Genomic DNA, 14,813 nt, shown 5'->3' on the forward strand with positions numbered 1-14,813 from the left:
TTGTTATAGTAACGAATACATACGGGTACATTTTTTTCGTTACTTTTACACCTCTAGTTTTTAAACTATCGTTGTATCGTATATGTATTATTTACCTCTTGTTTGTTTTTCAAGAGAATTGACAAATTCATAATGTCTAGTGATATATTTCCACCGCAAGACACCTAGCGCTAGAGTTGAATAGCGGACGTCGAACGAACTATGGAGACAGTAAGTAGTCACTTTTATCTGGCGAGTGTCCAGACCTCCCCTTCTTAGACGAATTTCTCAATGTTAATTATATGCCTTACCAAAGACAAATTTGACTATAAAAAGTATTTCAAAATTAAGGCAAATTGTGGTTGAATCCAAATCGTCGTGTTTCAGTTTCATATTTCCCCCCCTGTTATAAAAACAAACATTGTCTATGATATTAGTCCTGGGATATGATTTGGGGGAATTATTAGTGTTATATTTAACAACATTGGCTGTACTGATACGGATGGCTCAATTGTTTAAATGTTATCAAATCAAATTGAGGTACGGAGGCTAATTGACCTGTCAACTTTTTGTGCTTAAATGTGTTAAAAGAAAGATTATAAACATGAATGTGTTGAAAATGCCTGTCGGAGTAGGATGTTTAGAAGAATATGGCATTGACGGGCCAAGTGTCTTGCGAAATTCATTAACTAGTTGCACAGATCCATTGAAAGCTATTGAGGAATTCCAGGTAATCGCAGTCGGTATATTGTACAGTGTATTAAAAGATTCACAATAATTTCTGCACATGTTTATTTGTTTGAACAAAGCCTTTCCCTATTTTGAAGGAAAGATACTTTTCTGGGGGAAAATAAATAATTCCAAAATGCTATTTGTTTACATTCTGATAAGTTTTTTTTAATCATTCTCTTAAAGTCCTGGCCACAACTAAAATAAGCAGTTAGAGACTTTATGTAGTAATTTTCCACCCGTGATATCGTGATACATCGGTTGAGTTAGGATAGCCACATATAATATGCTTTAAAATAGTGTGGATGGTTAGTGAGGTTAGTTGGGCCGCATTTGAAATATGGTAAAAGTATCATGTATCCAAGTTCATCCTTTGATCCTGATAGCATGATCCTGTATTCATTGATGCTGTCGTACATCACGCTTACTATTTTAATTTAGTACGTCAAAAGATCGGGACATAAAAACTTGTGATATAACAGTGAATTAGGAAATCATAGTTTTTACACACTACACACATCCCTAAATTTACTCCGAAGAGATAGTTGTGTAATTCTTACTAGTTTGTGAAAAAATTCCTATTTTATATCATACATTACAATACCTGTGCTTTTACTCTGCTGCCGCCATTCATTGTTTACCGGCAAAAAATAGGGGTAGGATGTTTTCTATATACTTGAGATGTTACTGAATTAACTCTGAAAGGAAGGTTTAATTCCTACTGGTTGATGAAAAAATAACAGTTTACAGCTTACATTACAATACTTATGTATTCACGCAATTGCCGACATTCATTGTTTACCTGTGTGGGTTTTTAAACATTTTTGAAGAACTTAAGTCAATATAGGTGTAATAATGAAATTTGTTTAAATAAAAACTGTATTGCCATTGTAAAGAATTTTTAATGCTAATATTTCATTTTAGTTATTTTATAGAATAAGTAATTGTATTACAAAATGTATGTTTTGTTATATTGATCTAAAGTACATACCTACTATTTTGATTCTCGTAACAGACAGTTCTAATGTGAGGCAAATATTTGAATAGAATTGTTAACGTCGTTCATTTGTGAGGAATATGTGCTGTGCACTGAAGTAGCTGACACATTGAATTTTGCAGTCTTTGCAAGGAATTCTTGGATTACAGCTGTGGTATATTCGGTGTTTGATATAGCTGGGGTTTCATGTATCCCAGTTTATCCCTGGATCTTGAAGGCTTGATCCTCATGGCATGATCCTTTTGGCTTGATTCTGTGGAACATGATGCTTGCTGTTTTAGTTAAGTATGTCGGAAGATCCTGCACATGAAATAAATTGCGGGAAAAAAAAATATTATTCTGGGTTAAAAAATATATATATATTTTTATTCAACTTACGATCATAATTCATTATTATATGACAATTTTTTTTTTAAGTACAGTATCATCCGACGTACTGAACTAAAACAGTAAGTGTTATGTACCTACCACAGGATCATGCCATAAGGATCTTCCGTTGTACGGAATTAAAACAATAAGCATCATGCACCACAGGATCAAGCCAACAGGATCTTGTCATCTGGATCCAGGGATAAACTTTGATATATGAAATGGAAGCATTACATAATTTTTAATTCTCCATAATTGGCTACAGTTGTGTTAAACAAAGAGATACACGATCGCGGATAAACAATGAATGGCGGTGGCACTGTGTAAGCACAGGTATTTTAATGTAAGCTTTAAACTGTTATTTTCATGAACCAGTGAGAATTAAGAAACCATCCCTTCAGGATAAATTTAGGAACGTGTGTAGTGTGTGAAAACCATGTTTTCCGTTTTTTTTTTTCTTTCCGTTCTAAAAAGCAGCGATGTCCAATAATTACCAAATTTAAAAAAAAAAAATACTTTATAAGACATGATATAATTGTACGTGTATTGTGATATTTTTTTTATAACCAAGATGTTTTGATGTTCTAAATCAAAACACAAGTGTCATGTACAAGAGGATTAATGTATTTAGGATCATACCATCAGTATCAAGGGATAAACTTGGATACATGATGTGGAAAATTTACCAAAATTCTTGCTTTTTGTTGTGAAAAACTACCCTCTTACAGCTTTATTTTTTTAAAGGCTTACTTCGTAGATGACTACTGATACTCAATGATTTAGTCTCAAAGTGAAACATGGTCTAATTTCTTTATACACTTGATGATGAGTTGTTTTACCCATTTCTGGGTGTAGTTAGCACAGGCAATGCCATGGTCATGACAGCCGTGACATCCCTATGCTTGCCTAGGTAGGATGATTCCGTGGTGTTTTGCCATGGTTTTCTGCAGGATGAAGGTGAAAGGAACATCACATAGGTACATCCAAACTTGAACCCAGGAAGGAAGTCATTTACACTAATATTGTAAAAAAAAATATTAAAAATTTTAAAAATGTACAAAACTGAACGATAATCATGCAAATATGTATTTCAAAAAACCAAAGAAATAAAATAGATTATACTAAGTTTCATTTTTCAGAATGTGTAAAATGTTTACACAAATGTATACATATTTATGCCAGGAAAAACCTTTTATGCCAGGAAAAACCTTTTAAATATTTTTTTTGGGGTGGTGGGGGGGGGGGGGGGTGAAATTTTATTTGAAAAGCTCTGTACCTGCCATTCTGTAATCCAACGCAAATTAGTTGCTCTCATTCAGATTTTTTTGGATGGATTCTAGTTGTTGACCTTCTGTCAAGTTTTCTTTTCAGTACATCATTTTCTGTTTTCTAGTGTGGTACATTTCCTTGATTTCATAGTTAAATTTCCATAATGATTTTTTTAAAGATAATCTGAATTATTGATGCAGTGTGATAGCAGCTTATTAGAACTTCTTTTGAATACTTAATTTGAACCATATATTATTTTTGGTATTCCTGTTAAAAAGATATTGACAGTTGATAATCCAGCAAAATCGCTAATCTGGTATGCTGCTGTTAGTGCAGAATGTGCCAGATTATAGACCTTTCTCTGTGCATGCTATTTATGGTGTTTAGTTTTAAAAATCTGTTAATTTGTTTTAATACAGTAGCATACTGTTTTCAGTTGAAGAATGGAATTTCATTACCATCTCTTCGACCAATGTTACCTCTTTTGGATCTGCATGGTGTTAGGAGATTGGATTTCCATCAGTCTGTGCTGGAGGTTGGTAGAATTGTTACTTTCATTGCATGTTTAAGAAATATTGTATGTTGTTAATTTTGGCATGGAGGGTTTGTAATAAGAATGTGGCAATTCATTGATAGGAAAAAAAATTGTGGATAACTTTCTTGGTGAAATGTTTTACAGTAAATGTTAATACTAGAATAAATATTAGGGAATGAAATTTGGAGACGAGATCGCTAAGTCGAGATCTCGAGGGATCAGAAATTCGATCTCGGCGAGATCTCTGAATTGTCGAGATCTCGAATGGATTTTGAAAAGTATTGTTTTAATTTGATAACTGAAACATGATTGAAACTGCTTAGTAGTTGTGATTATGATGCGAGTAAGATACAACATGAATTATTGAAGAAAAGTCTTTACTTTTAAAATTTTTTACTTATGCTATGTTAATGAACACAAAAATTCAGACCAGTAAAATCTCTTATAAAGAAAGTAGGCTACTTATTTTAACAAAGATAATGATAGTGAAAACAAAAATTTACAAAAATTGTTATTTCCAAAATCACTCCTGAACTAGGAGTGATTACGAGTGATCACTCTTAACTTAATTAAGAGTGATTTTGGAAATAGCTTCTTAGAAAACAAATAGTGCTTAGAGTGCTGTCGGATGAACGTCATCTTATGTCAGTCGCTATGTTGCCAGCGGATGAAAAGGCCCTCTCAGATTCAATGCTAGTTGGTATCAGCGTGAGCAAGCTGTTGTATGCAAATTGCAAAAACATACCCCTCAATCCTCCACACTCATAGAGATCCATCTCATTTTTAATCACGGACTCTAGCCTGTCTGTAATAGTAGCAACCAGCAAGAAAGGACTTTTACAGGCTTTCAACGTATCTTCTAGTTCCTCTTGAAGACTTCTATTTGATCTTACAGCAGCACGTAAATTCATATCCTCTGCAATCATTGAAAGAAGCAAGTCATCCTCGTTTGCCAAGTTTGCTGCAGTACTGGTATTTATTTCATTACCAGAAGATGAGGTCGAGGCTTGAGAAAGAGTATCTGGTTGTGTAGTGCTGCGATGTAATCGTCTGATTATATTATTAATTTCCTTTCTTATAATATACTTGCTATGTAATTGAAAAGTTTCGTCACCCTTCAATAGTTCTAAATCATCCTGATAACTAGCCGGATTTTTTAAATACAACAATGCAGCAGTTGCATTTATACGACGCTTGGAGATCCGCTTTTTCATCGACTCGGCTAGTTTTTCTGACAGTGGAGTCTTCTGGTCCTCTAACTTGCAAAGCATGAGCCGCAACGTATATTCTGCACTTACTAAATCTGTATCGCGGCGGCACAATACCTCGACTGCCAGTTTTATTGGCTAGAATGTGTTTTCAAAGTCGCTAAGGACTACATGTTCTTCATCCGTTAAAGAGTAATCGGAATTAGAACTGAGAGAGAGATTGATTAAAGCATTGGCCACTCACTGCTTTACTTTATTTTATGTGCTTATCATATTGCAAAGTCTAGACCAACTAGTTTAACAGTCAATAATCATTTGAATTGTCTTGCCACCAAACTCCTGCTGAATGTAATTCTGAAGAATATCATTCTTGGTGAGAGAGTTCTTAAAAAGCCTGACACATTTTCTTAGTTTTGCTACAATCAAATGGTATTCCGAAGCCAGATCAGCTTGTCTTACAGGTAAAGAAAAGTATAAACCATCGTAACTATCTGGGTTATCTTCCAATTCTTACTCCTCTTCTGTGCTGTGATTTGTATTTTGTTCAGGATTAGGTTCTAGATTTTTTTTATAAATGATGTCTGTTATACCCAACTGTATCCCGTGCGCGTAGCAAAGCTGTTGAAGCGGTTCAATCAGACGTCCGATTTTCTTCATGACACTGGCTTCGTCTGTGGTTATACCAACTATGTCATTGTCTAGGGATAAATCATAATCTCTAGGGATAAATCATAATCTGATAGTTTTTCTTTTAAAAGCTGAACACAAGACTCTGAGGACATACTTTCCAAATATGCGCGCGAGTCCAAGATTCCAGAAAGTAGGCTGGTTGTTGATAGTTGTATGAACATTAATATTCAGAAAGTGCCTACTCATTCTAGACGTCCATTCATCAAAAGAGAGTGTAAATCTATAGTCTTTGTTCTTTAGCTTTCCAAGATCTTCTTTCACTTTCATTTTGAGTGTCATACCATAATTCATCACAATTAATTTAATAGTGTGTGGTGAAGAAGGTAATTTATAATTGTTACCTTTTGAAGCAAAAAGATTCTTTATGTCCTCGGATGTGCAGAAAATTCGAAAAGGCAGTCCATCTTTCGCTACCATTCAAGAAATCAATTTTTTCTTTAGTCACGTCACAGTTGGATTGAAAGTAATCACTGATTTTCTTATCTTTAGGGGGCTTTTGGCATTCACTATTTTCTTGAGCCTCTTTGTCTATATATATTGTAGTAGACGCTGACGACGACGACGACGCAGCATCAAGTTGCAGAGTGGTTGATGTCCTTCGAATTCCCGCATTCAATATTTTTGTGTCAATTTTGTGGATTGACTTCATATGAACATGTAATCCTTTTGTGGAACTGGCTTTAGTTTTCAGAATAGCTTTACATATTTTGCATTGAGTTGTCAAATTATTCACCGCTTTCTTAAAATATCTCCATACCGGCAACTAACTATTAAACTCCATGTAAGGTTCATTTTTATTGTTTGTCAACATTTTAAAAGTATTAACTTAACCCTCTAGCACTTGCGTAACAAAATAATACAAATTTTCATTCAATTAACCCATAAAAACACATAATTTAAGCACACCATGACAGTAACTGCACAACCAAAACAATTGTAAACAAAAAAGTGCCTGCACGCACTCGAATATCATCCGCTCACTTACTCTAGTCAGAACTATATCACTTATTCTTTTCTATTCCGCTCGCCCAACATCGTGAATACTCGGGAATAGTCGGGATAGTTTGCGTATGCAGTCCGACATTTTCTTTCACCAGTCAGCGACTCGCTCGCGTGCAGAGAACACGCGTCATGCGTCGCTGACCACTGCCGCTCGATCTCGTCAATCTCGGCCGAGATATCGTAATTTTATGCTTCGAGATTGATCCGGAAAAGTGAAGCGAGATCTCGGATGATCGGGATCTCGCAAGATCGAGATTGCATTCCCTAATAAATATACTACTTAATTTCTGTAGTTTATTTTCTTTCTGTGAAATTAAATTGAATATTGTATATAAAATAGCTTATTTATAGAATGTACTAGTTTTGCATTAAAATATTATACTGCCCTTAGTATCACGTAAGTATTAAGAAATAAAATTATCTACCCTAATTATTTTACCATAGAATCTTTCCAGTGGTCTCTCTCTACTTGGCTTACATGGACAGAATATGAACGACCCAAGATCATATTTTGCTGGTCCACTGCAGCCCTGCCAATTGTCCCCAGATGCTGCGAGAGAAGCTGGTTCAGCAGATCACCGAGATCGGCCAGAAAGAAGGCAAAGACAAGGACCGTAAGCTGCGGGATCTGCTGGCCAGGAGTTTCCCTGTTGTCAGGATCAAAGCTCTCCGTCCCGTCGTCATGTGCATCCTCCGTAACATCCCCCAGATTGAGGACAAGTACCTCAAAGTGCTGGTAAGCTCCATCCGAAAATACTGGTTTATGGTGGTTGAATGGTCAGATCTTTTGCCTCCCACCAAGGTATTCTGGGTTCGATTCCCGATAGAATCGGTCCCAGATTTTTTTCAATTGGAAAAAATGACTGACTTTTCAAAAGCCTTCGTGTTTTCTCTGGTTTCTTCCATTCCACCCACTCTTTCATTTCAGCTCCCTTCATCATTTATAATGACTTTAATCACAATTAAATGTTAAATCTTAATTTATTCATTTAATTATCAGGATTCTGTGATAAAAATGTTCTGATATCAGAGTCTTTTTCTGTGATTTGGTATGATTAGTTTAGCAAGTCAGTGTTTTAGGACCCAGGGTGTTTTATTAATTTATCCCTACATAGATAAGTGGTTTGCATTGTTAGAAAGTAAAATATATCTACTGTGAAAGTCTTTAATCTGACACTTTCTAGACCACAACTATTTTGCCAGATTATTGAATGGCAAAATAATTGTAATGGGAATAGCAAATGTGAAATGTAAGTTGCTATAAAACAGTAAACACTACTGAAATTAAGAACTACAGTAATGATAACCTCAGAGCAAACTAAAAATACTAGCATCGCAGTAATAAGGAGGAGTCCACCGGAAAAAATCTGAACTAGAGGTGCTTGATTGTTGCTGGATTATAGTATCTACCAAATAATAGAATGCTGAATTAAAGTAAAGACCTTACCCTGTAGAAATTTCTCCCTTAATAACCATAAGTAGGATACCTTGACCAGCAGTGCAAAACCTTTCAGCTGATAACCTTTTTCAGTGGGAAATATGCGTTTAGAAAATTGATTACCACATTTATGAATGGAGTTTCACATGAGTGCTGATAGTTTTCTTCAGATTTTATTTTCATAGGTAGTGTTTTGTAACTAAACATTTTATGTTTTTTTAGAACATCACCTAACCAGCCCACTATTTGATAAACTGTACATTTATGTGCGTTTCTATAAATCTCATACATTGTTAATTTTTAATTATTATAGTATTTTAATCATTTTGTTTATTAATCTTTGATGAACTCCTCATTTAAAATGAAATCATGAGGCTGACTGAACAACACATGTCTATCTCCTAACAGACTATGGTAAAACAGTAGGTTGATGTTGAACACGCTGACCCGAGCAGTGACAGTGGTTGCTCGACTTGGGAGGCTTGCACGTGTCTGGTGTTGAGGTTCGCGACCGGGAGCTGTACAGCGACACGGACACTGAGGTGAAGAGGCAGATCTGGAAGGACAACCAGTCGCTGTTTGGAGACGAGGTGTCGCCTCTGCTCAGCCAGTACATCAAGGAGAAGGAGACGGTGCTGTTCGACCACTTGAACTTGAATAACCTCTTCTTCATGCCATCGCCGAAGGTGACCACACTTTTAAATACAACTTGAAAACTGTTGTAATTCACATCAATAATATTTTACAAAAAAAAATCAAATTTAATTAGTTAGTTAGTGCAACATTATAACAAAATTTCTTTGGAATAATTTTTTACTTAAATGAATTGCATGTAGCAGACTGATATTTTTAAAAATCATAAAAACATAATGGGTGTGTAAAAACTAGCAAGACGAGTGTTAAACTGCTTACATACACTATTGAACTGGTTTAATCGAACTACAGTAGAATCCTACTAAACCAGATACCCACTCGTCGAGACATCCGGTTAATCCAGATGGAAAAAAAATGTTTGGTTAATCCTACATCAGTTTGTAGATTAAAAAAACTTTGGTCTATGTAAACGTAAATTAAAATGTTGGAAATATGTAAAAAAAAAAGTTTTACCCGTCTTAAACTAGTGTTACTTCCACTTTAAAGCAAATTCCGTTTACTCCGGACTTTGAGTGATCTGGGCAGGCTCCACTCCCATCTAGTCCAAGCTAGCAGGACTACTGTATACTAAATGTTGGTTGTTTCTTTTTCTACCTTTAGAAGCGTAACATTGTGAGCAGCGTTGAAGCGGCAGGGTGTGGTGCGTGAACAGGTGCGTCGCCAGGGCGAGGTGGTCCAGAAGCTGGCGCACATGATCGGCAGCAGCGTGAAGCTGTACGACATGGTTCTGCAGTTCCTGCGCACCCTGTTCCTGCGCACGCGCAACATCCACTACTGCACGCTGCGCGCGGAGCTGCTCATGGCACTGCACGACCTGGAGGTGCAGGTGAGGGGCGGTCTCCGTACTTCCGAGCGGGGGGGCAGCACGTCCTGGTACAGGAAAAGGTCCGTGATACGACACATTTGAGATGATGGTCATGCTGGATGAGCAATTTTGCCTGACTATCGAACACCGATGTGGGAATACTAAGTGTAAAAATGTGAATTGTAACCGGTTATAAGACAAGAAACACTGAAACACAACGAAAACCATCATAAATGATAAACTCCTATCGGCCAAGGTTAAAAACCCAAAAAAAAAAAAAATCTTAATGCAAGCGGACAATGGACGACTTGAAATGGGGAGGAGCTAAGTTGTTCAAGTAACCACCAGCGGAAGTGCCACTGTCAACTGTGGGAAACAGTTGGTAAACAAACAGCGGTTAATCATGGAAGAAGCTACGTTGAGAGAGTTGTCGTGGATAAAATCTTTATATGATTTGAATTCCTTTGATATTAGATCTAGTTTTAGGTTTGTCGGGGATTTAGGTTGTAAGAGGCTTTCTAAAGAAGGGTGTAGTTTATTTGTTTCTTCGTACTACAAAGATGTGTGGACTGCGACATGTGGGAAAGGTGTTTGTGAAAGCATACTGCTATCCACGTCAAATAAAAAATGAAAACGCCCGGTTTCTCTATTTTCGTGGAGAGGAGAAACCTAACGGTTTTGAAGTTACTCACGAATACCGTGCGTGTAAAGCAGGGTACGTAATTATTATTTACGGTTTATATAGAAAAGTTGCAGTTTTTACGTGTTGATTTACAGCACGTGATTCGGAACTAAAAAGTATTTATCACAAGATTAATCTTCAGTGCATAAACCAGAAAATCTGTTTACATATAGCCTATTCTAATGTGGATCTAAATATATTTTGTGTTTCTAAAGTATATAGTATGATGCCCAAAATCGGTTTAATAGTGGCTTGACAACTCCCGGCCCCGTATTAAAATGTGATATGAACTTGAATCTCTTCATATGTTCTGTCTTCTTTACTCCTGTAACGGCAACTTCTGCTATTTATAAAAAATACTGCCTATCAGTATTATGTTTACTGAAAAACACATATCACTGCAAAAAAAAATAAATAATATTTTTGCCCCCTCCCTCTTCCCAAATCCTGTATCATTCATTTTGCTTTTGTAGGCACACGCCTATTTAGAGAATAATTTAGGGCCTGTGTTGTATGAAATACATATTTATATAAAACTAGTGGACCCAACAGACGTTGTTTTGTTCAAACGTTTTAAATTTGAAAATTCACAGGAAATTTCCCTGAATATAATCGCAGCACCATCTGCCGGGTCGAACTGAAATAAAAATAAAATATTTTTGAATATTCGATAACGCGACCACAGCGCTTCCGACCGGATCCTATGTAAAACATCGAACGTTCAACAACAACATTAATTTAATTAATTAATTAATTAATTACAAATATTATTTATCGGCTTGAATTGTGAATCTAAACAATTTTTAAATCCACCTGAACACACACTTTAAAGTGGACCCGACAGACGGTGTCCTGTTCAAACGTTGTAAATCCAAAAATCACTATAAATTAAAAAATACAAAACTTTAATTTTAAATATACTTTAAACTATAATTACTATAAGTAATTTAAATTATATAAATTTTATAATTTATTTTACAAACTTATATTTTTATTTTCAAAGAGACATCAATACTTCATAAGTTGCATAGAATAAAATGAGAACTAACAATTTAAAATTGTAGGTTAAGTTGATTGTTATTGAATGCACGTCTATACATAATTAAAAGTAATGAAAAATCGTGTTAAATACTCACTTTGATACTGCACCTTACATATTTTGCATAATGTATATTTTTTATTACATTTTAATATGTAGAATAAAATGAGAACTGACAATTTAAATTTGGAGGTTAAGTTGATTGGTATTGAATTCACGTGTATACATAATTAAAATCACGAAAAATCATGTAAAATACTCACTTCAATACTGCACCTCACAAAACCTATATTTTTAATTACACTTTAAAATGTTATTTCAATAAATAATAATATAATAATCTCAATAACCAATTCTATTTTAATTTTAATGTAATAACATTAATTCATAAAATCCATCCAAAGATTAACAACAACACATAAATAAATACACAACACACACATATATATACTGTAAACCTAAACCATTCAAAGATCAACAACAATTTATAAATAAAAAATTAATTAAATAAACGTTTTCCAGTGGACCAAATTGTGAATCTAAACCATCCTCGAATCCCCGTGAACTCACACAAAAAATTTCATCAAAATCGGTCCAGCCGTCTAGGAGGAGTTCAGTGACATACACACGCACACAATAAATATATATATAAAGATGTGTGTTTTATTTGCAATTTAGTGTGTTTTTTTTACTGTGAAATATTTCTAACATTTCGTAAAGTATTATTATTTTATTTTATGTAGCTAACATAACCCATCCATCAGTAGTGGTGTGAAAAAATGGTGTAACCATTTTTACGCGAAAAAACGCGAAATAACGCGATAATTGGACTTAAAAACGACATAAAACGAAAATCCGTTTTTTAAACTACTAAGTCTGAAAAACAATATACATCGTAAATCAGCTATATCGGTGAACATGTTTTGACGTTGTAAAATACTATACATATATACATTCTTTTATTTTTATGAATGCACTAATTTCTTAGCATTTTTAACATTGATAAATGGTTAAATATCACGTTCACTGAGGTAACAACATAAATATTATTCCGTTCTAACGTTCGCTTTGTTTTAGCAGAATCGCCAACATACGAGAACACATAACTCCATGAACTCGACTTAAAACTAATTTCAAAAAGTTAAATATTAAGTCCATTTCCAACTAATTTCGCGCGAGTTAATATACGTTTAGTTTCTTCAAAACGTAACACAATTTCATTGTAATTTTATTTTACCAGCACTTATAGATACTGGTATTTTTATTACAACTTTGGCTTGGTAACGTTTGCTACGCGTAAATACTGGCAATCCTTTGTCACGTACACACGTTACGTTGCTGCTTCAAAACAATGCCGAAATTAAAGCCTACAGCCGAGTCCCGAGCAAAATAATTTAAATGTGAGGGTTTATATGCTTCTAACAAGATTTTATTTGCAAGTGGTGCAATTGTAGAGTTGACCACGAAAGGCGCGACACTGTTGTAAAACGTCAACAGTAAACACCACGTTAAAGTTAGGTTAGGAAGTGCAGCTGGTGTCAGCAGCAAACGTTTAGCCACGATGGAAGAAGTGACTACTGTTGCCAAAAAAATGAGAGAAGACAGAAAAGTTCATCATTAAAACTACACAGGCGTTTATCTCTGCAAATATACCACTTGAGAAATTGTTTTTAACAGAGATTAAATGCGTATAGTGGTGAAACTATGTAAATTTATTGACTAGTCATAAAGTTAATAGTCCATTTAAAACAGTTTAAACTGTTTCCAATAGCATTACAGTGTACATGGTTACAAATTTAAAAATACGTATATTTTTATCCTTATTTTCTGCTGCAAATTCCTATAAAAACACAAAACACCGAAATTGTTGATTTTGGAAACGAAAGTGGCTAAATTATAAAACCATAATTTCACACCCCTACCCATCAGTTAACACATTTTAGAGTATTTTGATGTACCTCACCTAACCGTTCACATTTCACCTAACCAAACATTCTCATAGTTGTATGTAGATTTTATAATACATAACCTAATGAACCAATAAAACAGCATACTACTTGTAATATTACAACATCCTCTTAGCATGCCAGAAAGTAAGAAATTTCATTTCTAAATATTTGATTTTTTTACAGGAAATTATCAATATACAGACATACTGTAAATTTCGTAGAACACATTTATATTGAACAGGCGAATGTTTATGCTGAAAATATAACACTTTGTCACCCTTTCAAGGCATTCTTTATAAAATAGGCTATATTTGAACTAAATAAAACATTGCATAGAATAAATAAATAGTACCGTATATACTTGTGTATAGCGCACCTTTTTTTCCCCTCAAGTAAAGGAAAAAATAAGGATGCGCGCTATACACGGAAGAAAAAAAGGTTTGGGGGGGGGGAGGCGGGGAGGAGTGAAAGTCGTTAACTGCCGGGTGGCGGGTGACGTTTCTGGCCAGCCCCCACACATACGCACAAGCAACAAGGCCTCTCTTTCACACACACACACACACACACACACATATACACACACACGTGCGCGCGCGCGCGCGCGCGTGCAAGCTCGCACATCATGGTCTCTTGTTTATTTTTAGACCTCCCCCCTTTACAGAAAGCCAGCTCAGAAGCTAGTAAAAAGAGAGAGAGAGAGAGAGAGAATGTTGTCACCAGTTTACCCCCCCCCCTTCCTCCCCGGTCCACTTTCTTCGCTTCCTCCATTCCTCGTCCCAGCAGCGACCGGTGAGTCATCTAGTGCTCCGCGCCAGCTTAGCAACGTAGCGCGGCACGTCTCCCTCCCTGCCTCCCTCCCTCCCACCCTCCCACCCTCCCATGTACCAGTTGTGACGATACAGTGCTTCATTATCTTCCGTCTACACAGCAGAGTTTAAGTATTTTCCTGACGCATCACCACACATCAATTTAAATAATCAGGTACCACAAAATGTTAGTAAAATTTATTTATGGGGAAAAAAAATTTTCAATTTTTTTTTCTTTGGAATTTGTTGCAAAAATCGTGGTGCGCGCTATACACGAGGGCGCGCTATACACGAGTAAATACGGTATATATATTTAACAAATATAACTTATAGTTAAAATAAACCATTCGCTTTTCAGTGCAAATGTCTAATGTATTACATAATATGGAATAGTTGGGAAATAAAGTGAATATTAAATAAAATTAGATGTTTTATTGTAAAGGTGTAGCCATTTCTTTGAAAGTTTATTGCAGTTTATTTAATATTTCTGAGCAGGCAAATTATTTTCTAATATCTACTCATATTTGCAAGCATATAGTTTAAAAGATTTGTTTTATTAAAGTCCATTTGACCATATAGATGTTTTCACATAATGATATAGAACATGTAAAAAAAAATGGGTTATTAAGCAAAAGTAGACAGGCATGTAAATATAAAAAGAT

The 14,813-nt window shown here is 35.2% G+C and overlaps 1 protein-coding gene across 2 annotated transcripts in view; it reads left to right on the forward strand.

Annotated features, from left to right (window-relative positions):
- Nucleotides 1-399: 399 nt before the first annotated feature.
- Nucleotides 400-14,813, forward strand: part of LOC134546206 (negative elongation factor B) — a 64,678-nt gene continuing 50,264 nt past the window's right edge. The window contains exons 1-5 of one of the 2 annotated variants that reach the window (XM_063388816.1): nt 400-709; nt 3,780-3,878; nt 7,326-7,514; nt 8,720-8,902; nt 9,523-9,696. In XM_063388816.1, the coding sequence (XP_063244886.1) occupies nt 584-709; nt 3,780-3,878; nt 7,326-7,514; nt 8,720-8,902; nt 9,523-9,696 (771 nt within the window). In that variant the 5' untranslated portion in view covers nt 400-583. The remainder of the gene's footprint in view (nt 710-3,779; nt 3,879-7,325; nt 7,515-8,719; nt 8,903-9,522; nt 9,697-14,813) is intronic. The other variant, XM_063388817.1, reaches the window with a different exon arrangement.

Source organism: Bacillus rossius, chromosome 1 (assembly GCF_032445375.1).
Source record: "Bacillus rossius redtenbacheri isolate Brsri chromosome 1, Brsri_v3, whole genome shotgun sequence".
NCBI lineage: Eukaryota > Metazoa > Arthropoda > Insecta > Phasmatodea > Bacillidae > Bacillus > Bacillus rossius.